The 23,601-nt window shown below is 39.8% G+C and overlaps 1 protein-coding gene and 1 long non-coding RNA gene across 5 annotated transcripts in view; one reads left to right on the top strand and one right to left on the bottom strand.

Annotated features, from left to right (window-relative positions):
* Positions 1–23,601, top strand: part of LOC140737186 (calmodulin-regulated spectrin-associated protein 2-like) — a 165,407-nt gene that overhangs the window by 104,833 nt on the left and 36,973 nt on the right. For all 3 annotated transcript variants that reach the window (XM_073063429.1, XM_073063428.1, XM_073063427.1), the window contains 2 exons: positions 8,980–9,121; positions 12,757–12,896. In XM_073063429.1, coding sequence (XP_072919530.1) covers positions 8,980–9,121; positions 12,757–12,896 — 282 coding nt within the window. The remainder of the gene's footprint in view (positions 1–8,979; positions 9,122–12,756; positions 12,897–23,601) is intronic.
* The window catches only part of LOC140737189 (uncharacterized), a 44,417-nt gene continuing 40,696 nt past the window's right edge, over positions 19,881–23,601 (bottom strand). For both annotated transcript variants that reach the window (XR_012101072.1, XR_012101073.1), the window contains exons 2-3: positions 21,777–21,944; positions 19,881–20,841 (exon numbers count right to left, since the gene is read on the bottom strand). This is a non-coding gene — a long non-coding RNA (uncharacterized lncRNA). The remainder of the gene's footprint in view (positions 20,842–21,776; positions 21,945–23,601) is intronic.

Raw genomic sequence — 23,601 nt, 5'->3', positions numbered from 1 at the left:
AATGCCCTCATGATATACAGTGCCCTGTAAAAGTATTCAGACCCCAATCATTTGTTCACATAAATGAGTATTTCAACCAGGGATTTTGATCAATTTAACTGAGAATTTTTATTTGTAAATCACGTGCTCTTTTTTCACAGCAGAGCCAAAAAAAGGAAAATTGTAAAGTATGAAAAACTAAAAATTCAAAAACTGAAATGTCAGCAGTTCAATAGTATTCATCTCCCTTAGTTCAGGACTTAATTGAACCACCTCTCGCAGCTATTATAGCCTGTAGTCTTTTTGGATAAGTCTCTATTAGCTTCACACAATGTGATGGAGCAAGATTTGCCCATTCCTCCTGCAAAATTGCTCAAGCTGTGCCAGGTTAGTTGGGGAGTGACAGTGGACAGCAATCTTGAGGTATTATCAGAGATTTTTGATCAGGTTAAGGTCAGGACTCTCAAGTCAAGGACATCAATTTTCTTCATTTGAAGCCGCTCCATGGTTGCTTTGGCGGTGTGCTTTGGGTTGTGCTGCTGAAAGACAAACTTCCTCCCCAGTTTAAACTTTCTGGCAGAGGTTATTGTCGTGGTTTCTCGTGCCCCACAAACGACCAGGAGACGTAGGAGATTCTTCAAGAAGTATTAAACTTTAATTTGCAAATCAAAGCTGAGACAGTCATTGAGCTAGTCGCTGATTGCCCACCGATCCTTGTACATAGCATTTTTTATAGCAATCTCCTGGTTTAGTTGCATTAGCATATCCACATTCGCCACTATTGTTTCTGCCCATTGACTTAATCATGTTCTAATCTACATCTCTTAGCTACCTCTCATTAACACACCATTGTCTTCTACATTCTTAAGATTTCATTCTCCTACTAAATTGGATACATGCATAGCAAATAGCAAGTTCAAAGCTGACTACATAGTTTTGGTTGCACAGCAAACTAAATTGGATACATGCATAGCAAATAGCAAGTTCAAAGCTGACTACATAGTTTTGGTTACACAGTAAACAATGCAACTTTTATACTCCAATACTATCAGGTTTTTATCCAGGATCTCTCTGTATTTAACAGTATTTCCCATCAGTCCTGACCAGATATCCAGTCCCTGCTGCTGAAAAGCATCCCCATAGCATGATGCTACCTCTACCAAACTCTACAGTAAGGATGTTGTTACCTGGCGCTTGTGCAATATTAGATTTATGCCACATGTAAAGCTTAATATTGAGTCTAAAACGTTCCACTTTAGTCTTATCCGACCACAAGACCTTCTTGCACAGCTTTATCTTCTAAGTGAGGCTTTGCAAAGTCTTTATAGGCATGGATATACTTTTCTTTAGCCTAGACTTCTTCCTTTTCACTCTTAAATAAAATACCCGTTTTATACAAGGCCTTAGAGATAGTGGAGTCATGAACTTCATCCCCAGTTGCAGCCACTGACTTTTTGCAGCTCACTCAGAGTGACTGCTGGCATCACATTAGCCTCTCTTCAAGTGTCATTTTCCACTGGCGACTAAATTTAGGGGTGTGACCTGACGTGACAGTGTGGCTGTGGTTTTGTATTTTTTCCACTTTTTCTTGATGGACTGCACTAAGCTCTGAGGTCTGTTCAGTGCCTTTGAGATGGTCTTGTACCCTTCCCCAGATTTGTACTTCCCTATTATCATTTCCCTCACTTGCTTTGAATGTCTTTTGTCTTCATTTTGGTTTGGTCTGTTGAAAATCTACCAGATCGTTGGACATTACAGAGAGAGGGGGTATTGATTCAGGCGATGCTCCAGTTTTTCTACATCAACAAATTGGATTAGTTGGTAAGGTAATAAACAGTATTGCACCTGATGGAAGTTCACATTGTAATTACCAAGGGGATGAATACTTTTTCAGCCTCACAATTTTGGTTGTTAATTTTCAGTAAATTGTGGACAGGTTTTGGAATTTTTCTTTTAATTTGACGTGATACACAATGATTAGATTAGATCAAAACTTCAGTATATTTTAAGTTTAGAAAATGAGGCAGTAAAATGCAAAAACAGTTGTGGGGCTGAAACCGAGCTAAGAGAGGATGGAGTGTGACACTGAATAAATAGTTCTTAGTTACCTTCCGTGTCATAATGAAGTGTTCTTGTAGTGTGCGGGTTATTTTAGTAAAGGAACTATCAGATTTAACTATTCTTCACAGTTAAAATTCTTAGTTATTTTAAACTAACCAAGGGAAATATTGTGGATATTTTAAAACATCAGAAGATTCTTCTAAAATGCGGTTTGTTCTGGCAAGTGGGAGGTGTGAATTTTGAGCTGTCATATGCAAAAGCCAAGTAAACAATAAACCGATATGCAGAGGAATCTTGGAGTGCTAGTCCTTAGCTCCTGAAAGTGGCAACACCAGAAGTAAAAAAGGTGTATGGCATGCTGGCCTTCATCAGCTGGGGCACTGAGTATAACAATTGGAAATCATATCTGAGTAAAACTTTGGTGAGTCACAAATGGAGTATTGCAGAAAGGATGTGGAGACTTAGGAGAGGGTGCAGAAGAATTTTGCTTGGTTTGGATTGCTGTAGCTATAAGGAAAAATATATGGGGCAACAGGGTAGCCTAGTGGTTTATACAGTGCTTTACGGTACCAGTGACCCGGGTTCATTACTCACCACTCTTTGTAAGAAGTTTGTATGTTCTCCTTGTGAAAAAGTTGGTTTCCTTTGGGTGCTCTGGTTTCCTCCCACAGTCCAAAGACGCACAAATTGGTAGTGATTAGGCCATGATTATATCGAGGGTTGTTGGGCAGCATTGCTCGAAGGGGTGGAAGGGCTTATTTCACACTGTATCCCAATAAATAACTAAATAGATGTTGTTTCTTTGGAACACCCCAGGCTGAGGGGCATCCTGATAGAGGTAACTAAATTAATGAGAAACAGAGATGAGGAGATTGTCAGAGACCTTTCCCCCCCCCCCCCCCCCCCACTGAGAATATCAAACACCAGAGGGCACTGATTAAAGATGGGGGCGGTGGGGAAGGTTAAAGGAGATGTGTGAGGCAGTTTTTTTCATAGAAGAGGTAGCATATTACCTGGAAAGTGGTGGAGCAGGTGTGATAACAACATTTATGAGATATTTAGACCAAACGATGAACCTGGTAAGGAATATCAGGGTGTGGACCACGTAGTTTAGTTTGGAATCATGGTCAGTACAGAAAAGGCCTGTTCATGGCTATACTGTTCTGACAACAGAGTTTACTGGGAAACAATTATGCACTCTGTGTCACTTCTTTTTAATGTGTGGCTGTGTTTTCACCACCCTCACTGTACGTCAGTGTTGGGACTGTGATTGAAACTGGCTGACCTAGGTCAGTGTCAAAAATCCAAAGAAGATATTGAAAATTAGGATTTTATTTTACCTCTGCATTTATTTTACGTGTCTGATTTCTGCCTATTTTCCATTAGCAAATGCAAAATCATGTGTTGGTGTAAACAAAGCCAAATATTCTATGGATACGAAAGTTATTGCTAAAGAAGTTACAGTGGTAATTTACAAGAGTTTAATAATAAATAATTCCCCATTGGAATAATACTTTCTCAGATGTCATTAAATTAGCAGATTATATAGCTTCATTAAGGTTATTATCCTCTAGGTTTTAAAACAAATATTTTATCCTTATATTCTTTATAACATACTTTTATTTCTTTTATGTTGTTGAGGGGGTGTTGTCACCAATATATTTATGTGATCTAATTTGAGAATCTAGTTGTTGCGGACATAATTTGCACTGAATAATTTGCTATGGAAATTATGTCAACACTTGGTAATAGATGCAACTGTTGAGCGCAGTGCCTTGCCAACAAAATCTGTTGTGCTGCTTTGGTTAGCTATCAAATTAGGCAATTTAAGTTTTCTATGTTGTTTCTAAATCTTTATGACATTTTTGATTTATTCATCTCAAAATATCCAGCATTTCTTAACCTGTTCTGGGGAGCAGATAATATGAGGAGGTCATTTTCTCTGGTACCCAGGCAACTTTTCCTTCAAAGTTTCCTTGCTGTTATTTATTTTAGCAATATTCTTAAATAGGATTGGGATCTTACAGAAAACTTTTATCTCAAACCACTTTAATATATTTTCATATACAGTAGATTCTAGTTAATTGGGACACATTGGGATCATATGTTTTGGCCCAATTAGATGAGGTTTTATGGAATTAGTTAAAAAAGGTATTAAAAAGACAAACTGAGTAACCAATTATGTATTTTAATGAAATACAGAACAAATAAGAACATTACCAATTCAACAGTAGATTAAAATTGCGTAATAGTTCCCAATTGTTATAGTATACAGTATTGCTATTTTCTTTTGATTGTAAATTAACAAAATCAGTGCAGACACCTAGTGCAAATAATGGATTACCTTCATACAATACTTTCAATGGTTGTATTTTCCAAATCTTTGTTTTCATTGTAACATTCGAGATGATTGTCAATACCTTAACTTCTTTGTAGTACCTAAACTTGTTGAAGAAGTGAACTTGTTTCATTCTCACTCCCAGCTGTTTCTGACATCATCAAACCTGAATGCTTGAAACAGCAGTGAGCAGAACTGAATAGTCTTACTGCTTATTTCTTGCCGACTATCAGTGACAAAAATCGCTGCTTTTTGAACACAGGCATATGTAACTGGCGCTATTTAAAAACTGTATGCTTTAAGCACAGTGTAGTATCTAACAGCCACAGCAAGCGCACATGAATGACACTATTTAGAAGCTGTTCAGCAACAGTCTCCTGTTCCATTTTAAGTGACATAGTGTCCCAAATGATCAAAATGAATCTCGGCTATTTTCTCAATTAGTTTTTGTTCTTTAAGAATTGTCGCAAATAACTAGCTGCCCCTATTACCAGCGGCCCAGTTAACCGGAATCCACTGTATTGAAATACTGTACTCAACAATATTGTTGGAAAGACATGTTGAGAAGAAGACATTGTTTTTACAGATCTGCAACACTTCTACCTCATATACCAACTGGTATTGAGCCTAACCCAACCAGCATTATAGTGACCTCAATGAAACACATACTGCAGTTCATTTATAGTGAGGAATTGTCATCCATTGATCAGTTGGGAAATCGGGCAGTTCTCAGCAGACATGTAATAGACTGGTTCATTGCAATTCATAATCTGATAGAAATAACAAGTTGGTAGGCCTCCCATGTCACAAAAAGGAAGCCACTGGCGCAATCGAAGTTCTGCTTGGCACTATATTTCTGTATCAAAGTGCACTTAAGTCATTCTCAGATCCCAGCTTTCTCAAACATTTGTGCATTTCAGTGATTGACTAGATAGGATAATAAATGGTGAATGAAAGAAAGCCTGTGTCAAGTTAGAAGTAAACATTTCAAAACATAGGCCTGCTGGATGAGTATTTCAGTTTAAGTTTTATTTCCAGTTTGGTTTTTTTTTAAAGTTGGATACAGGTTTTATATTGCTTATATCAATGAAATTCTGCTTCCTCTACATAGATTTTTATTGTTTATTTAATTCTCAGTGTAATTTTGTACATCTCAGTGTACGGATACACTTTTTAAAAATATATTTCTGTTTCGGGTGCTGTACCCTGTAGCAGGTACATTGGATTGTATAATGGGACGTATTATACAGTTAAAACAATACTTTCTGATGCCGGGCACTTAATGATTATGATTTGCCTTGGATACTACATTATATAAAACCATTAGGTAGGGTTTAAACTTATCTGCAGGATGACTGAATGCAAACTCCTGTATTCCTGTCGGAACTGTCCACCAATTTTTTCTACAGCCCACATTGTCATGTATCATATCAAAATTTGCTTATACTGTAATACCGGGTGGTAGTGTTGTTGATCCAACACTAGGTGGCAGTGTTGACTGTGAAAAGGATGCTGTCCTTTTCAAGCTGAAGTTTATTGTCATGTACACAAGTACCATAAGACATAGGAGCAGAATTAGGATTTACGGCCCATCGAGTCTGCTCCGCCATTCTATCACGGCTGATTTATTATCGCTCTGAACCCCATTCTGCTGCCTTCTGTAACCTTTGACACCTTGACTGACCAAGAACCCATCAACCTCCAATTAAAACATACCCATTGATTTGGCCTCCACAACTGTCCACAGCTATGAATTCCATAGATTCACCAATTCTAAGGCTGTGTTTTCTGGCCCTAGACGCCTCCACTATAGGAAATGTCTTCTCCACATCCAATCTGTGTAGGCCTTTCAGTATTTGAAAGGCTTCAGTGAGATCCTCCCGCATTCATCGAAACTCCAACGAGTACAGACCCATTTGCTGTCAAATGCTCCTCATACGTTAACCCTTTCATTCCCAGAATTATTCTTGGGAACCTCCTCTGGACTCTCCCCAATGCCTGCACATAGAGTCTTTTAAGAAAGATAGGGTCCTTCAAGAGGCTCTTGGACAGGTACATGGAGCTTAGAAAAATAGAGGGCTATGGGTAAGCCTAAGTAGTTCTGAGATAAGGACATGGTTGGTACAGCTTTGTAGGCCAGAGGGCCTGTATTGTGCTGTAGGTTTTCTTTGTTTCCTTCACATCTTTTCTTAGATAAAGGGCCTACAAACCTGTTCACAATACTCCAAATACAGTCTGACCAATCGTTCTAAAGCCTCAGCATCCCATCCTTGCTCTTGCATTCTTGTCCTCTCAAAATAAATGCTAACATTACATGTGCCATCCTTACCACTGACTGAACATGCAAGTTAACATTTAGGGAATCCTGCACAAGGACTCCCAAGTCCCTTTGCACCACTGACTTTTGAATTTTCTCCCCCTTTAGAAAATAGTCTATGCCTTTATTCCTTTTACTCATGACTATACTCTTCCCTGCACTGTATTCCATCTGCCACTTCTTTTCCCGTTCTTCCAATACCTTCGAGTCTTTCTGCAGACTCCCTGCTTCCTCAACACTACCTGTCCCTCCCCCTATCTTTGTTTCATCTGCAAACTTGGTCACAAAGCCTTCAGTTCTGGCATTGGCAGCGAAGCATACTAGGCCACCTTTATTCTGACTCTTTGCCTCCTGCCAATCACCAGTCTTCTGTACATGCTTGTATTTTTCCTGAATACCACGGGCTCTTATTAAGCAGCCTCAAATGCGGCACCTTGTCAAAGGCCTTCTGAAAATCCTGCAGCAACGTCACAGTCGCATGGATTCAGACAGCAGCACATGGAACAGAAGTTATGTGTAAATTATACATGGCAGTGAAGAAGGAAAGGAAGTTGCAAAACAAGGCAAAAATGCAAAACAAAAATACATTCATGGGATGCACAGAGGCCGTGAAGAATTTTTAGACAAGTCCAAGGGCAGATGGAATATAATGCAGTTGGATGTGAGGCCATCCACTTGGGCAGGGAAAAAGGAAAGCTGGAATGTCTTTTTAATTGGTGAGAAATCAAGATGTTTGAATTCAGAGGGACCATGTTGAATTTGTACATGAAATACTAAAAGTTAACATCCAGGTATATCAAGCAATTAGAAAGGCAGACAGTATGTAGAGAATTTGAAAACAAAAGTTGTGACTTCTTGCCAGATGTCAAAGTAAGCCAGCAGAGGCTGGTGCAGCTTCTGTTAAGAAATTGGCCACCCATACAAGTGGGTTAACTCATGGATGTTGACAATGTAACTGTACCAGTAAAATTTTAAGTTACTTGCATTGCACATGTTGCTCTAATTATAGAATGGTGGCGAGTCTGCCTGTAGAATATTGTGTGCAGAAGGATGAGGAGAGATCCTTCAAGTACCTGTCAAGTACTGAAATGTTTGCAGAGTGGACTTGGAGAGGATGTCTAGAATCTAAGGTCAAGGCCTCAGAGTAAAGTGGCATTTTTCATTCCGACAGTGAAATGAGGAGGAATTTTCTCAGCTAGAGAGTGGTGAATCTGTAAAATCATTGCCAAGGAGGCCAAGTCACTGGGTGTATTTAAGGCTGAGATTGATAGGTTTTTGATCGGTAAGGGTCTTAAAGGGAGAATGGGGTTATGAAAAAAAAATCAACCATAATCAAAGAGCAGGGCAGATTCAAATGGTTTAATTCTGCTTCTGTGTCTAATGACTTTTGTCCTTATGGTATATAAGTCTGGTGTTCCTGTTCAAAGGAAAGATGCAGTGAAGGTTCACTAGTTTAATTGCGGTGTTTGACAGCTGAATCAGAATCAGGTTTAATATCACTGCCATCTGTCTGGAAATTTGTTGTATTGTGGCAGTAGTACATTGCAATACATATTATTAAAAAAGCTATAAATTGCAATAAGATTTATCTATAAAAATTAAATTGAATAAGTAGTGCAAAAAGAGAGGAAGAATACTGAGGTAGTGTTCACAAATTCATTGTTCATTCAGAAATCCTGAAATATTGAAGAAGGATTAAGCAGGTTCTGCCTGTAACAGAGTCTAAAAGGATGAGAAATGTTCACGTTTCATAAGAGAGTTGACACATCAGATGTGGTTTCCCCTTTCTATGGATTTCCAAAACTGGCTATCACTGTCTCAAAACTGGGGATCGGCTACTTTAGACAAATAATTGGAAATCTTTTCACCCAGTGGGTAGTGAATCTTCCAAATTCTCTCCTAAAAGAACCTTGCTCAGTTGTTTAGCTTATTCAAGAGGACAGTAGGTTTTTATACATATTCAGGGAATCGGCAGATATGGGCCAATGTAGAAAAGTGGAGTTAAAATGAAAGATCTGCCAACAAGCTGAGCAGCCATTTGACCAACTCCTGTTTCTGTTTCTCATGTTCTTGTGTTATCCACTGCATTTGTTAGTCCCGGAAAACTTTGTATAATAGGTGATAAATGCTGGGGAAATTGCACTGGAGTTATTGTGCCAAATGACAAGAAGTACAAGCATGGTTTGCAATAAATCTTGCTAATTTAGGAAAATGCACACTTTATTTTAAATACCTGCTCATTTGCAGTATGATTTAATTGACTAATGCCTCTATTTGGTGATAGGCTCGCTACAGGAAAGACCAAACGTTACCCAAGCAACTGCCCTGCATCCCACCAGTGGAAAATCTGCTGAAGGATACCACCGATGGCTGTGCACTGGCTGCCCTGATCCACTTCTACTGCCCTGATATTATACGAATGGAAGGTGAGGCTTTGTTTTGATCAAGGCATTTATCCTGATACCTGTAATGGATTCACTCGGGAATCAGTGCATTTGGAGACTGCTGTAATTGTGCTTACCGAAACTGTTTTTTCTCATCTGGGATCCACATCATCGGATTCATAAATAAAAGCACCAGTGGCCACTGGAGATCTTATTTGTCAGTTCTATCAACATCTAAGCTCCTGCTCTAAGAGCCAATCTGAATTCCATTTTTAAACAGTTTGGGTATATCTTTGTAGTTCAGACATTGAAGAGTACTGGAGAAATTGTATACTACACTTACCATAAATAAAGACAGAACGTCTGTGTGAGCAAGATCGGATGATTAAATCACATGGCAACAGTGAACTGGTTTTGTTCAGTGGTGTAAAACTCCAGGTGGTGTGAGGATTGGGGTGAAGGGGAGGTTCTCAATCCAGACATGTCTGTAACCACTCAGGAAGCCTTAGCTTCTACCTTTTGAACTTCAGCCACATCCTCTAACGCTTTTACAGCAAAGAAACGGGCCCTTCATCTCGTACTTGCTAACAAGTTGCCTTGCTGAGCTAATCCCATCTTCGTGCATTGGGCCCACATCCCTTCAAACCTTTTCGCTCCATGAACCTGTCCAAACATCTTCTAGGCAACGTAATTATATTCACCTCAGCTACTTCCTCTTGTTGCTCACTCCTCTCTGTGTAGCAAGACCTCCCCTTCATCGCGTCTTTCAATCTTTCCCCTCTCACCTTAAACATATGTCCTTTGGTCCTAGATTCCCTGACCCTGGGTAAAAGACTGTGACCATTCACCCTGCCGGTTTTCCTCATGGCTTTATAATGTCCATTACACCGAGCAATCAACATTTATCAATTCCACAATTCCTCAACCTACTTTACTGTAAGCCCCAGCCTATCCAGACTCTCCTTTTAACTCAAGCCCTCCAGGCCTGGCAACAGCTTGTGAATATTTTAAGCACATTTTATTGTTTCATCACCTTTGATACAGGGTTTCAACCCAAAACATCATCAATTCCTTTTCCTTCACAGCTGCAGTTCCACCCACTGAGTTCCTCCAGCAGACTGGGTTTTACTCCGAATTCCAGTATCTGTGGTTTCTTGTGCGTTTCATTTATTATCCAAGTTGCTAACTCACCTGGATCCTATGTGATTACATCATTAGAACAAGCCTATCATGCGAGACTTTGTCAATGGCTTTGCTAATATTCATGGAGCCAAGACCTACCTGTCCTATCCTCATCAATCCTCTTGATCACCTTTTGAAAAAACTCATATTAATTTGTGAGACACTATTTCACACACACACGAAATCATGCTGACTATCCCTAATCCTTGTTTTTCTAAATGCACATGGGGTCCTATCTTAGAATCCCCTCCAATAACTTTTCTACTCCTGATGTTGAGCTCACTGGCCTGCAGTACCCTGGCTTCTCCTTGCAGCCCTTCTTAAATGAAAATACAACATTAGCTACCTTCCAGATTTCATTTACCTCACCCACAGTGGAAGAAGATACAAAACTTTCCACAGGACCCTAATTGTTTCTTCCCTATTTCCCACAAAGTCCTAGGATTCACATGGCCAGGCCCCAGGATTTATCCTCTTTGCTCCTCAGGTCACCAACACCTCCTCTTTAATAATACCAATATGTTTAGGATATCACTTCCCTCCTTTCATAACCTATTCCACAGAAGGTATAGATAAGAAGAATTCTTTTAAGATTTCACCCACCCCTTTTGGTTCTACACATAAACAACCACACTGATCCTTAAGAGGGTCTGTTCTCTGCCTGATTACGCCTTTGTTTTTAATTGTTTATAGAATCTTGTTGGATTTTTCTTTACCTTATCTGGCAAAGGTATCTTCTGTCCCTGATTTCGTAACTGTACTCCTAGATCCCTTGTAGCCCTCAAGGGATTTGCTTGATCCCAATTGCCTATTCCCGATAATGCCTCAATTTTCCTGACCAGAGTCTTGATATTCCTCTTCAGCTAGAGTGTCCTAATCCTGCCAGCCTTGCCCTGAACTCTTCAACTCTCAATGTTAAAAGCTGCCCACTTGCCAGACAGCCCCTTACCTGCAAACAGCCTCTTCCACGGAACATTTATGAATTCCTGTCTAATGCTATCTAAATTAGCCTTGCACCATTTTAGGATTTAACTTGTGGACCAGTATTACTTTTTTTCCCCACTACTATTTTAAAACTAATAGAATTATGGTTACTAGTCCTAAAGTGCTTAACTTAACAATATTAGGAAACCTGCCCCATCATTAAAAAAATTCTGCCTTGTCTAAGCCTGTAATGCTGTCTGTCCCTGTAAATATTAGTGAACTTAGAATCACTACCATTACAATCCCGTTAGTACTACAGTTATCTACATATGTTAACTTCTCTAATTCCCATTGATATTGGGGCCTTTCATACAATCCTATCAAAGTGATGACTCCCTTCTTATTTCTATGCTCTGTTCATGTAGTTTCACTGGACATTCCCAAGGAATATTCCCTCTTAAGTACTGTCGTGATGTCCTCCCTAATTTAAAAAAGCCCAACTCCCTCTCTTCTCTTGCCTCCATGACTATCCAGCTTCTGTAGCCCAGAACGTTGAACAGCCGGTCTTGCCCATCCCTGAATCATCGAACACTGAACAGTACTGTACAGGAACAGGCTTACAATGTCAATGTCACCCATGATGCCACTCCAAATTAATCCTATCTGTCTGCTTATGGTCTACATCACTCCATTTCCTTCTTGTTTATGTGCTGCTTAAATACTTTTAAAAGGTTATTGTTGTATCTCTTCCACCCCTTCCCCTCACAGCACATTCCAGGGCTCCTACCACTTTGTATAAAATCTTGCCCCAGATCTCCTTTAAACTTTCACCCTTCTCACCTTAAAACTATGCCCTCTGATATTTTAAATTTTTACACTGGTAAAACGACTGTTATGCCTCTCGTAATTTTATATACTTCTATCAGGTCATTTCTCAGCCTCTGATACTCCAGGGAAAGCATTCCACATTTGTCCGAGCTCTCTTCGTTTCTGTAACAGTTATAATATCACAATCCTGTGGGCTTAATCTGCGTATTCTGTGAGGTTTCTTGTATTAAAATAAGCACAGCCTAACCTCTCGGACAATTCTCCCTCCCTCCCCTGCTCCTGCCTAATCTGCCAAATGAAGTTGCTTTAATTTCTGTATCTGTCTCAACATTTTCATCTGCTGTACTACTAACTTGGGTCCATCCCCCGCCAAACCATTTTAAGTTCTCCAGTCGCAAATCTCCCTGCCAGGACATTGCTTCCACTTCAGTTATCTATTTGCCAACAAAGTAAGTAAAAAACAAACAAACCTTATAAAAGGTTGGCTTTCAGATTTCACTTCAAAACTTCTCAATGTACAACCCAATTTTGTTTTAAAAACACCAGGAGTAGCTTGGAAAATTTGAATGAACCTGGCAGCTGGTGGGGTATTTTGTGCTTCAGTCCAGTCTAGATGTTGCACAAAATCATAGACAGTGTGTTAAGGATCACTCTTCAGTTTGTTCCTGAAGAGGTTCTTGCCAAAACTGGTAGAAAGAATCAGTGATACTTAATTAATTTAGTGTGTAATTTTCTTGTCCCAGATATATGCTTGAAGGAGACCATGTCATTGGCTGATGGCTTGTATAATCTGCAATTGATTCAGGAATTTTGTGAAGGTTATCTGAACCAGTGCTGCCACTTTCTACTCGAGGACATGCTCTATGCATCTTCATCAATCAAGGTAAAACCGACATCGCATGCTGATTTCCTTCACATTTGAACTCTGCAGTTGTTAGAACCACAGAAAATCAGTGTAACAAGACAGATGGCTGGTTTAGGTCAAGGAAATCCAGTTGGCATTCGCGCTGATAGGTAAGGCTGTAAAATGGGAGCCATTTTGATTTAATACAATTGGTCATATCTAACTCAGTAAAATCTATAGATGTAATGGAAAACCTGAAAAATTAGCAATGCTACCTGAAACAGATGCATCGTATATGGGTTGCATTATTTTATATGCAATGTGTCTGATTCCTTACCAGCTAATGCACCGGATAAGAGTGTACAGGTGTTGGGGATACATATTGTCATGGATAAGAGAATGGCTAACTAACAGAAATTAGAGTCAGGATAAAAGTGTAATTTTTAGTTTAATCGGGGGCTACCACAGGATCATTGCTGGGGCTTCAATTATTTATAACACATAATAATAACTTGGATGAGGTCTGTGTATATTGCCAGCAAACTTGCTAATGGTACTAAGATAAGTGGCTAGTTATTTGTGAGGAAGGTGCAAGAGCTTGCAGAGGTTGTAGATAGGAAACTGAGCATGAAGGTGGCAACAATGTACGGTACATTGTTGTACCGTAATAAAAAGTGATAATTATTTTGAAAGAATTTAAAAGAAAATTAATATTTAAATAGAATAAGATTATAAAATATCTATAGGAAAATGAACACTTTTTAGGTAATCAGCATTATATAATGAATAATAAATAATATCCTGTGGCACTGCAGCCAAGAGATTGATCCCAAGTCTGGTCTTCAGGTAGAATGGGGTTAGATTATTCAATTATTCCAAGGAACATGGATATAATTCTGATTTTTTTGTAATACAGTGGGTTCTGGTTAAATGACCATTGGTTAATCACTTATTTGGGTAAATTCTTAAGGAACAAAAACTAATGGAGAGAATAGCTGGGATTCCTTTCATTTATTTGGGACACTATGCCACTTAATTGGGACAGGAGAGTGTTGCTAAACAGGTTCTGATCAGCGTAAGTTGCGCACAGTTGTGTGGCCATCAGACACTGCACCATGCTTAAAACAAACAGTTTTTAAATAGCATCAGTTGCATGTGTTTTTGTTCAAAAAGCTATGATTTTTGTCTCTATAGTTGGTGAGAGATAAACAGTAAGACTACTCAGAACTGTTTTGCTCACTGCAGTTTTAAGCATTCAGGCCAGAAACAGCCGGGAGTGAAAATGAAATGATTTCACTACTTCAACAAGTTAAGAACTATGAAGAATTTGAAGGTCTCAACAATCAACTTGAATGTTATAATGAAAGTGAAGATTTGGAGAATGAAATCGCCAAAAGTATTGTATGAAGGTAGTCCATTATCTGCACTTGGTGTCTGTGCTGATTTTGTTCATCGTGTACGCTGGATGAATTCCTCTTAAGATAAAACTATTAAGAACTAATACATAGTTTTTAAACTGTATGTCACACTTACCATGTGACATACAGCTTAGGCTGCTGGCAATCAGCTAGAGCTCAAGAAAAGCAGCTTTGAACTGTGCAAAGCTGACAAGGCTGTGAATCAAAAATACAGGGACAAGATTGAGTCAAGATTCACAACGAATAGCATGCGTGGCAGGGGCTGCATACCATTGCAGACATCAAAGCCAAACATTGTGGTGCCACCAACATTGCAGCCTCTCTCCCAGATGAGATCAATCGCTTTTAAGCTCAGTTCAATGTCGCTAACTCTGAGCCTCCGAGGAAAGCCGCCGCTACAACCTGCAACCTGGTCATCTCTGAGGCTGCAGTACGCAGATGTTTCCAATGAGTGGACAGTCACAAGGCTGTGAGACCAGATAGCACCCCAGGACGAGTACTCAGGATGTGCACAGCACCACTGGCAGGTGTGTTTACTGACAGTTTTAATCTCCTCCTCTCCCAGTGGAGAGTGCCCTTCTGCTTCCCATTATCCACCATTGTCCCTGTACCAAAAAAGACCAAGGTAACATGCCTGAACATTTGGCGTCCTGTCACACTCACCTCAATAATAAGCAAATACTTTGAGAGGCTGGTCAAGGACTACATCTGCAGCTTGCCACCACCCGCACTGGACCCCCTACAATTCGCCCATCAACACGGCCAATCAACAGACGACGCAATAACCACTGCTCTACACACTGTCCTTACACATCTGGAGAAGGATGCTTATGTGAGAATGCTGTTCTTGGACTACGGTTCAGCATTCAGCACCATAGTTCCATCCAGGCTTGACAAGAAGCTCAGAGACCTCGGCCTTGACCCTCCTTTGTGCAGCTGGATCCTGGACTCCCTGTCAGATCGCCAGCAGGTTGTAAGAGTGGGCTCCCTCACCTCCACCCCCCGACTCTCAATACAGAAGCTCCTCAGGGATGTGTACTAAGTCCCCTCCTTTACTCCCTGTATACCCATGACTGTGTCGCCACCCACAGCTCTTAATCTGCTAATTAAACTTGCTGACAACACTACGTTGATTTGGCCTAATCTCAAACAATAATGAGGTGGCCTACAGGGAAGAAGTCAGCTCTCTGACACAGTGGTGTCAAGAAAACAACCTCTCCCTCAATGTCGCAAAAACAAAGGAGCTGGTTGTGGACTACAGGAGGAATGGAGACGGGCTAACCCCTATTGACATCAGTGGATCTGGGGTTGAGAGGGTAAGCAGCTTTATGTTCCTTGGCATCCAGATCACCGAGGTCCTCATGTGGTCTGTACACACCAGCTGTGTGGTTGAGGAAGTTTGGTATGGACCCCCAAATCCTAAGAACTTTCTACAGGGGCACAATTGAGAGCATCCTGACTGGCTGCAATACTGCCTGGTATGGGAACTTAATTGCAGGACTCTGCAGAGAGTGGTGCGGATAGCCCAGCACATCTGTAGTTGTGACTTTACCATGATTCAGGACATTGACAAGGACAGGTGTATAAAAAGGGCCCTTGGGATCATTGGGGACCCAAGTCACCCCAACCACAATCTACTCCAGCTGCTACCATCTGGGAAACGGTACTGCAGCATAAAAGCCAGGACCAACGAGCTCTAGGACAGCTTCTTCCACCAGGCCATCAGACTGATTAACTCACGCTGATTTGAGTGCATTCTATGTTACATTGACTGTTCTATTTATTATAAATTACTATGATTGCACATTGCATATTTAGATGGAGACGTAACATAAAGATTTTTACTCCTCCTGTATGTGAAGGATCTAAGAAATAAAGTCAATTCATTCATTCATTCATTTTATAGTAATGTACTATTAGCAGTATTCTAATTTGTTCTGTAATTCATTTGAAATACCTAATTTGTTACTCTTGTTTGATTTTTTTATACCTTTTTAACCATTTCCATGAAACTTTTGTTAATTGGTGCAGGTACTTAATTAGGCAAAGTTTTACTGGTCCCAATGTGTCACAATTAACTGGAATCTACTGTATAATTCTGTCTTTACGTCTGTAAGATTGCACCTTAGACAGGTGCCAGTACTTAAAGAGGAAGCAGGAAAATTGAAGTTTTCATTAAGAAGTTACTACAGTAAAATTAACAGAATTTTATTTTTGGATGCTTCTTTCCTCATCTGTGGTCTGATTCTCAGCATCACAAAGGTGAGCAGGGTATTCTGCATAGCAGATCATCAGTTTGTGCCTAGTTTGAGATCTTTTCCTCAAGTGATCAAAGGTTTGCTGGTCATTTGAGAAAAAGTGGTGGTGAAGAACGTTATGATTATAATCCTGGGCTCCCAAGGTATGGGAAGTAGTCCAGGTTTCTCCAGAGTCCCCCGGTGAATGTTTTGTTTTGACTCTGGGCAGTGTGATGAAGCAGTGCTGATACTTAATTATTTAGTGTGGCCATCTTGTGCATGGAGGCTAAAGGTAGAAAGTGAAGAAGCAGAGTTGATTGACCAAGAAGTCTTGTCAAGAAAATTATTCCTGTTCGTATCGAGCCTGTTCAGAATCGGGTAGCATCCTGTAGTTCTCTTGCCATTCTGCCTCAGAGCTTCTGGAGGCAGTCCTGCTGAGCTGTTTGCCCCACCTCTGCAGCCATTTCCACTCTATTCCATACCAATCTCCAACAGCAATCCTGATGTCAGTATCCTCTCTACATTTCATTATCAAAGGCATGCGTCGTGCTGTGGTATTTGTTTGGTGATGTTGAAACAGCTTTTTGTAGGGTACTAATCTGCAGTTTGGCTGCTGGATAAACAGCCAACAGGTCTCTGCTATTGTCGTATCACTGCTGTTCCATAGCATTTGTTATTTGTCACAGGAGGCAGTGCATGTTATTTCAAACAATGTGATCTTAAAATCCTAGCCACTGAATTATAGTGAGAGAAATTTTGACTCCACTATTTTTACAGTTCAGATATGCTACAGTGATTGAACAATGTTTTTTCCAGCTGTATTCAATAAATAGGCTCAGCTTTCTGAATTAGTTCCAGTACACATTACTCCACGATTCTATCTAAATGCCTTCATGCTTGGTTGCATCTGTGTCACAATTTTGCTTTTGAAATTTTTGCTATAGTTTTTGCACTGATGATTCACAGTTATCTTCAGATTTTATGGTATTTTCATCTTTCTTAATATCAAATATCAATGGTATCAGCCTCAATTTTATCTGCTCATTACTTTATCAGAGCTGCTTTGCAAACTCCAAGTACATAGGCCATCTACCTTGGAGTTATCAGCACAACTTGCATCTTGCCCTCTTTTCTTCTCCCAAGTAATTTAAATTTACAATGCAAAGCAAGTTCCCGATCCCTCAGGCCAGTATGGATATCTAACTCTTATTGTTATTCAATATTAACCTAAATGCAAGTGATAGATATTATTGGAGATAAACATCATGCAGAAACGCACATGATACTATAAGGACACTTTTAGCAACTTGTCCATGCCTGCTCACCGCATGAAGTCTGCCTTTAGAATATCATAAATGGCCCCCATCAATTTGGGGAGAGTACATGGATTCCTAGTTATCTTTCAAACACGAGGAAGTCTGCAGATGCTGGAAATTCGAACAACACACACAAAATGCTGGTGGAACACAGCAGGTCAAGATGAAGCCACACTCAGGTTGGAGGAACAACAGCTTATATACCGGCTGGGTAGCCTCCAACCTGATGGCATGAACATTGACTTCTCTAATTTCCGTTAATGCCCCTCCTCCCCTTCTTACCCCATCCCTGACATATTTAATTGTTTGTTTTTTTCTCTCTCTCTGCCCATCACTCTACCTGTTCTCCATCTCCCTCTGATGCTCCCCTCCCCCTTTCTTTCTCCCTAGGCCTCCTGTCCCATGATCCTTTCCCTTCTCCAGCTCTGTATCACTTTTGTCAATCACCTTTCCAGCTCTTAGCTTCATCCCACCCCTTCCGGTCTTCTCCTGTCATTTCGCATTTCCCCCTCCCCCTCTTACTTTCAAATCTCTTAGTATCTTTCCTTTCAGTTAGTCCTGACGAAGGGTCTCAGCCCGAAACGTCGACAGCACCTCTCCCTATAGATGCTGCCTGGCCTGCTGTGTTCCACCAGCATTTTGTGTGTGTTGCTCCTCGTTATCTACTGACTTGCTGTCCATGGGTCCTTGCACTGGTGAATTCAGCTTTGGAGCCCATCTCAAATGTTATGAATGAATGCATCCATTCATTCATCCAATGTACACACACACATTGAGGGACTAATCACTGGATAAATAAGGTGACCAATTTCCAGTCCACTTGTGTCATGTAGTTCCCTGCTGTGCACTGCTCTAATAGAGAGCAGTCTTACATGTCTTTTGAAAGCGATTTAACATATTTCGCTGGTTCATTGGATTCAGTGGATGTTGGCTGTTAACTAATACCGTTTCTTCCATTACATTTAAATGTTTTAACATATTTATTAAAGCATATTGATGTGTGTTAATTATTTTAGAACATGAAAAGTATGCTTATTTATTGGTGAAGTTATATTTATATCGGGCACTTAAGTGATTGCTATCCACAGGAAGCTGGTGACCCTATTCCTGGTAATGTATTTGACAAGGCAACTTTATCCTGCAAAATAATATTTTATTATTTGCTTCAGGTTATGGTGGTTTTTGCATTTTTTTTTCAAATATAAAAAGAGGGGGTCATCAGTTCCTCAGCTTTAGGTTGACTCATGAAAGAGCTTAATGGCCGAGGGTAAGAATGACCTCGTACTGTATAGCGCTCTTTGGAGCAGCACAGTTGTCTTAGTCTATTACTAAAAGACTAATAGAAGTAATAGTCTATTACTCTGTTCAGCCAAGGTGACATGGGAAACATTGTCCAGAATGCTCAGGATTTTCTGTAGGGTCCTTTGTTCTACCACAACCTCCAGTGTGTCCAGTTTGACTCCTATAACAGAGCCAGCCTTTTTAATCAGTTTATTGAGCCTGTTGGCAACATCCGTTGATGCCTTTGCCCCAGCACACCACCACATAGAAAATTGTACTGGTTAATAAACAATCCAGATAAAGTGATTCGAGCCCTTTTAGGCTGCTCCAACATCACTAAACAAATTATATACTAAGGAATGTGTTTTTGCCTGAAGTGCTGGTGGAAGGTGATTCCAATCATAATTTTCAAAGAACATGACAGATAGTCAAGGATGAGCAGTTTACACAATGTAAGACAATCCACAACAGATGTTCTAATAAGTATCTCAGAAAGGCAGGACTGTTGTTTGAAGAGAGATTAGGTTGACCATACTTGTATTCATGAGAGTTTAGAAGAATGAGGCAGAATCCAATTGAAATTTACTCTAATATTTACAGGGCTAGAAACACTGGATGATTTCCTTCCCTGAGTGATTTGGAATGAGGGGTTAAGTTCACAGGGTTTGAGGTGAGACATTGGGAACTGAAATGAGGTAAAATTACTTCACTCAGAGGGTGGTGACTTTACCATAAAAGGCAACGGAGGTCATTATGCTGATTATATTTAAAAGCAGATTGATAGACATTTAGACGCATCAAAGGGCATATTGTGAGAGCAGGCATACCGTGATGGTATTGAGTGGCAGAGTTGTCACGTACCACTGAATGGTCTATTCCTGCTCCTGCTTGCTATGCTTCCCACCCATCCCATCTCCACGTCATCTGCCTAAACCTTTGCCATCATTTGCTTGTGCAGTCAAACGCAGCATTAAAAAGCTTATTTGGCTGGCTGTTCATAATTTTATTTCCTTTCTATGCATTGCAGTTGATACATTTTACACATGGAAATAATCAAAGATAGAATACTACATTGACTTCTGCACGCTTATTTGTCTGTGTATGAGCTGGGACTAAACTGATATAGAAGCTTCCTGATTCTCCTTTATTTCTGCTCACTCAACTCTTAGAAATGCAACAACACCAGGCATATTCACATAACACAGAAATGATCTCTTGCCCACTATGTCTATGACAACCTTTTGCCCATCTATACTATTCCCAATTGCCCTCATTAAGGCTGTTTCCTTCTTGGCCATGCTTATTTAAATGCCTGTCTAACTGATTGTATCAATGACCTCTCATGGGCATTTTGCCCAGTCATGCTTGAATGTGGGAGAGAGTTGAAGATGGTTTATCTTCTTGCTACAGTTTGAACCTTTAATTCCACGGAGTTCAAATAAAAGGTGTTCAATTTCAATGGAAATAAATTTTCCAATTAGTTGGCCCTAGTTTGAACCCTGTGGATCACACTTCACTATTCATGTTGTCAATAGCACATAAGAAAATTTCCTGTTTCTGAAACCCCTGATGTCATTGAATTGTTCAGCATTTCATGACATTGTTCTACACTACCTGAAATGGTACACTTATCATACGGAGCCTTTCCATTACTTTTGACACGATTTCTGTTGAGCTCTACAGTTCCTGTTCTTCAGAAGCCCCGGATGCTATGTTTCCTCCTTGATGAAGACTGTGGACAGAATATCAAAGTGAGACATTTTGCGTGCATAGCTTTGGGAAAAATATGATTACTTGGCATGCTTTTTGTAAAGTATCAATTTTACTTTATTATAGTACATTTTTCACAATCTCCATGGTTACTTGGCATGCCTTTTGTAAAGTTACTGTATTACATTTTTCACAATCTCCATTTTGCCCTTCCTTTACAAAAGAGGTTTATCTGCAGATAAACCAAGGGGACTTTTAAAAATTGTCTGTCCTGACTGAATTTGAGATATGTCTTGTTTTAGGCACACCACATAATTATATTTACATGTAATCTGTAGCTCAGCTCATCTTTTTAAAAGTTTTTCCCAAATGAATGTTAGAAGTCCATGGACAGTTTATCCTGGTAACTGCAGAGTGCTATTCATTCACAGCTGACAGCACCAGATGGAACCTTTTAATACTTTTCCTGCATGCCCCATGTTTGTTAGATGAGATTTTCCAAAGAGTGTGAAATTGAGTAGAGACCATTTCTTTCTGAGCTTTGCTTTCTAATTCTGCATTTAATTTAAAACAAAATTACGGTTCTCCTGTTTTAATGTTTTGTTCAAGTTATGCTTGAAAATGATTTGAAAGTGAGTGTGAGCTGGAATCAGTAGATTTAATTAATGACTGCAGACAGAAATTAAGGAGAAACTGCATTCCCCTGCCGAACTTCACTGCAAATGCAGTAATTGGAACAAAGGCTGATGTCTTCATTGGTTTTGTTACCACCTCATAAGCCCAGCTTTCTATCTAATCCTGAGTTGTTTGCCTCATGCTTTTTTTGTTTCCTATTCCCCTCCCATTTTAATTATGTATATTAATTGAATTTCTGCATTGTACATTGAAGGATAAGGAGCCATAGGAACAATCTTGTCAGTAAATCTTAAGGAATTGACTTTGCACAGGAAATCTTACCTATTCTGTCTTATTGGTTCTTGCTTTGTTGGTCGTGCAATGAGCTAACCTTATTTATAGTTGTTGTTGACAAAGCTCTGTTTCTGAGAGCAGATGAGGTGACATGCTGAAACCTTGTACCTCCCATCTGCTGCTGAACAGATTGCAGGTCAGATGAATCTTGAAAATCTTAAAGGCACAGAATTGGAAGGGCAGTAAAATTATGACAAGAATTTCAGATCTGCTACAGTAAAACAGACTTCCATAAATGTTTCATTAAGCCAGATGATGCAAATGATGTATTATGAACAAAACATCATTTGGTAAAATCATGTTGAAATTTTGTGCATTTTGAGTAACTGCAATATAGCTTAAAAGGCATTTGTTACGGATATTTCAGAACTACCACAAATATAAGACTGAATGAATGTTTTACAGGGCACAATGTGGCGTACTAATTATACATGCCCAGAAGGAAATTGCCCCATATTTGATCTTGAGTTATGTTATATAGTGAAAATGAGGTGAAGTATGCCCATTAAGCTATTTTAAAAATGTACGGTCAGCTTTACTCAACTTCCTCATACCCCCCACCAGTCCTTTTTTTTAAACCCAAAATGTATACAAATCTTTTTTGAACCAACTATGTATACAAAACCTTTTAAACCAGAAAGGATTATTTCCAGTCCTTTTAGGATAAAACGACTATGGCTCAAAAAGTAAATATTGAAATACACAGTTGTACAAAATCATAGTATTAAAACAAGATAAAATAAATTATAGGATTCTGACCAGTTTATTAACTGGTTCCAGTAATAAATCATTTCTGTCCATTGTTGTATTCATTATTAATGTCATAACATTGCAGCAAAATTTAAATCTTTTCAGTCTTAATAATGTTATATTAAATCATTTGGTAACAACAATTTCTTGTGATGAATTACAATTATTTATGCATCAAAATAAAACCAGTAACTGTGCATTAATAGTGGCGTTGTAAAAGAATAGAGTTCCAATATTTTTGAATATTGTATTGTCTTTGAGAGGGAGGGGTAGGGTGGGAAAGAGAGTGAGTGAGCAGAGTAAAATGTGTGTGCTTGGGTTGGAGGGTTCAATTAAGGTTATAGAGTGGGGGCATGTAATTGGTCTAGTAGTAAGTTGGGATACAGCATTGATGGAGGGCAGAATGAAACAGTGCAAGACAGGAGTACTTCCCTTGCCCCTCTCTTCCTCCCGCTGCTCTCACACACCCTCCGCACTCTCTGCATCACTCGCCCTCGCTGCCCTCTCATTCACCCCCACACCAGCCAGCTCTTTCTTTCTTGCCCCATACCCCCGGCCCTCTTTCTCTCCATCCAAGCCCTCTCTCTTACACACCCATCACTATCTCATTTCCGCCACAGTCCCAGTCCTTGTCCTCCTTCACTCCTCTCCCACACGACCCTCTCACTCTCCCCCAAATCCCAAGCTTTCTTTCTTTCTTCCTCCACTCCATGGTTCTCTCTAATTCTCTTTCTCTTCCTCCTATCTCTTCAGTTTTATCATACTTCTTCTGGTGTTCCTTTGTCAGTCACCTTCAAATACCTATCTGTGTACTCTGTCGACAAAACTCCCTGCAAAGCGAAACCCAACAGTATAATTGGCAGTGGTGCTTCACTACCAGATGAGCTCAACTCCTTCTGTGCCTGCTTTGAAAGGGACCATATAACTACAGCTGTTAACATCCCTGCTGCACCCTGTGATCTCTGTCTCGGAGGCCAGTGTCAGGCTGTCTTTAAGGAGGGTAAACTCTCGTAAGGTGGCAGGCCCTGATGGGAATACCTGGTAAGGCTCTGAAAACTTGTGC

This window comes from Hemitrygon akajei, chromosome 12, assembly GCF_048418815.1.
Source record: "Hemitrygon akajei chromosome 12, sHemAka1.3, whole genome shotgun sequence".
NCBI classification, from domain to species: domain Eukaryota; kingdom Metazoa; phylum Chordata; class Chondrichthyes; order Myliobatiformes; family Dasyatidae; genus Hemitrygon; species Hemitrygon akajei.
Note: the sequence above shows the minus strand (reverse complement) of the source record. Positions and strands in the feature narration are given on the sequence as shown.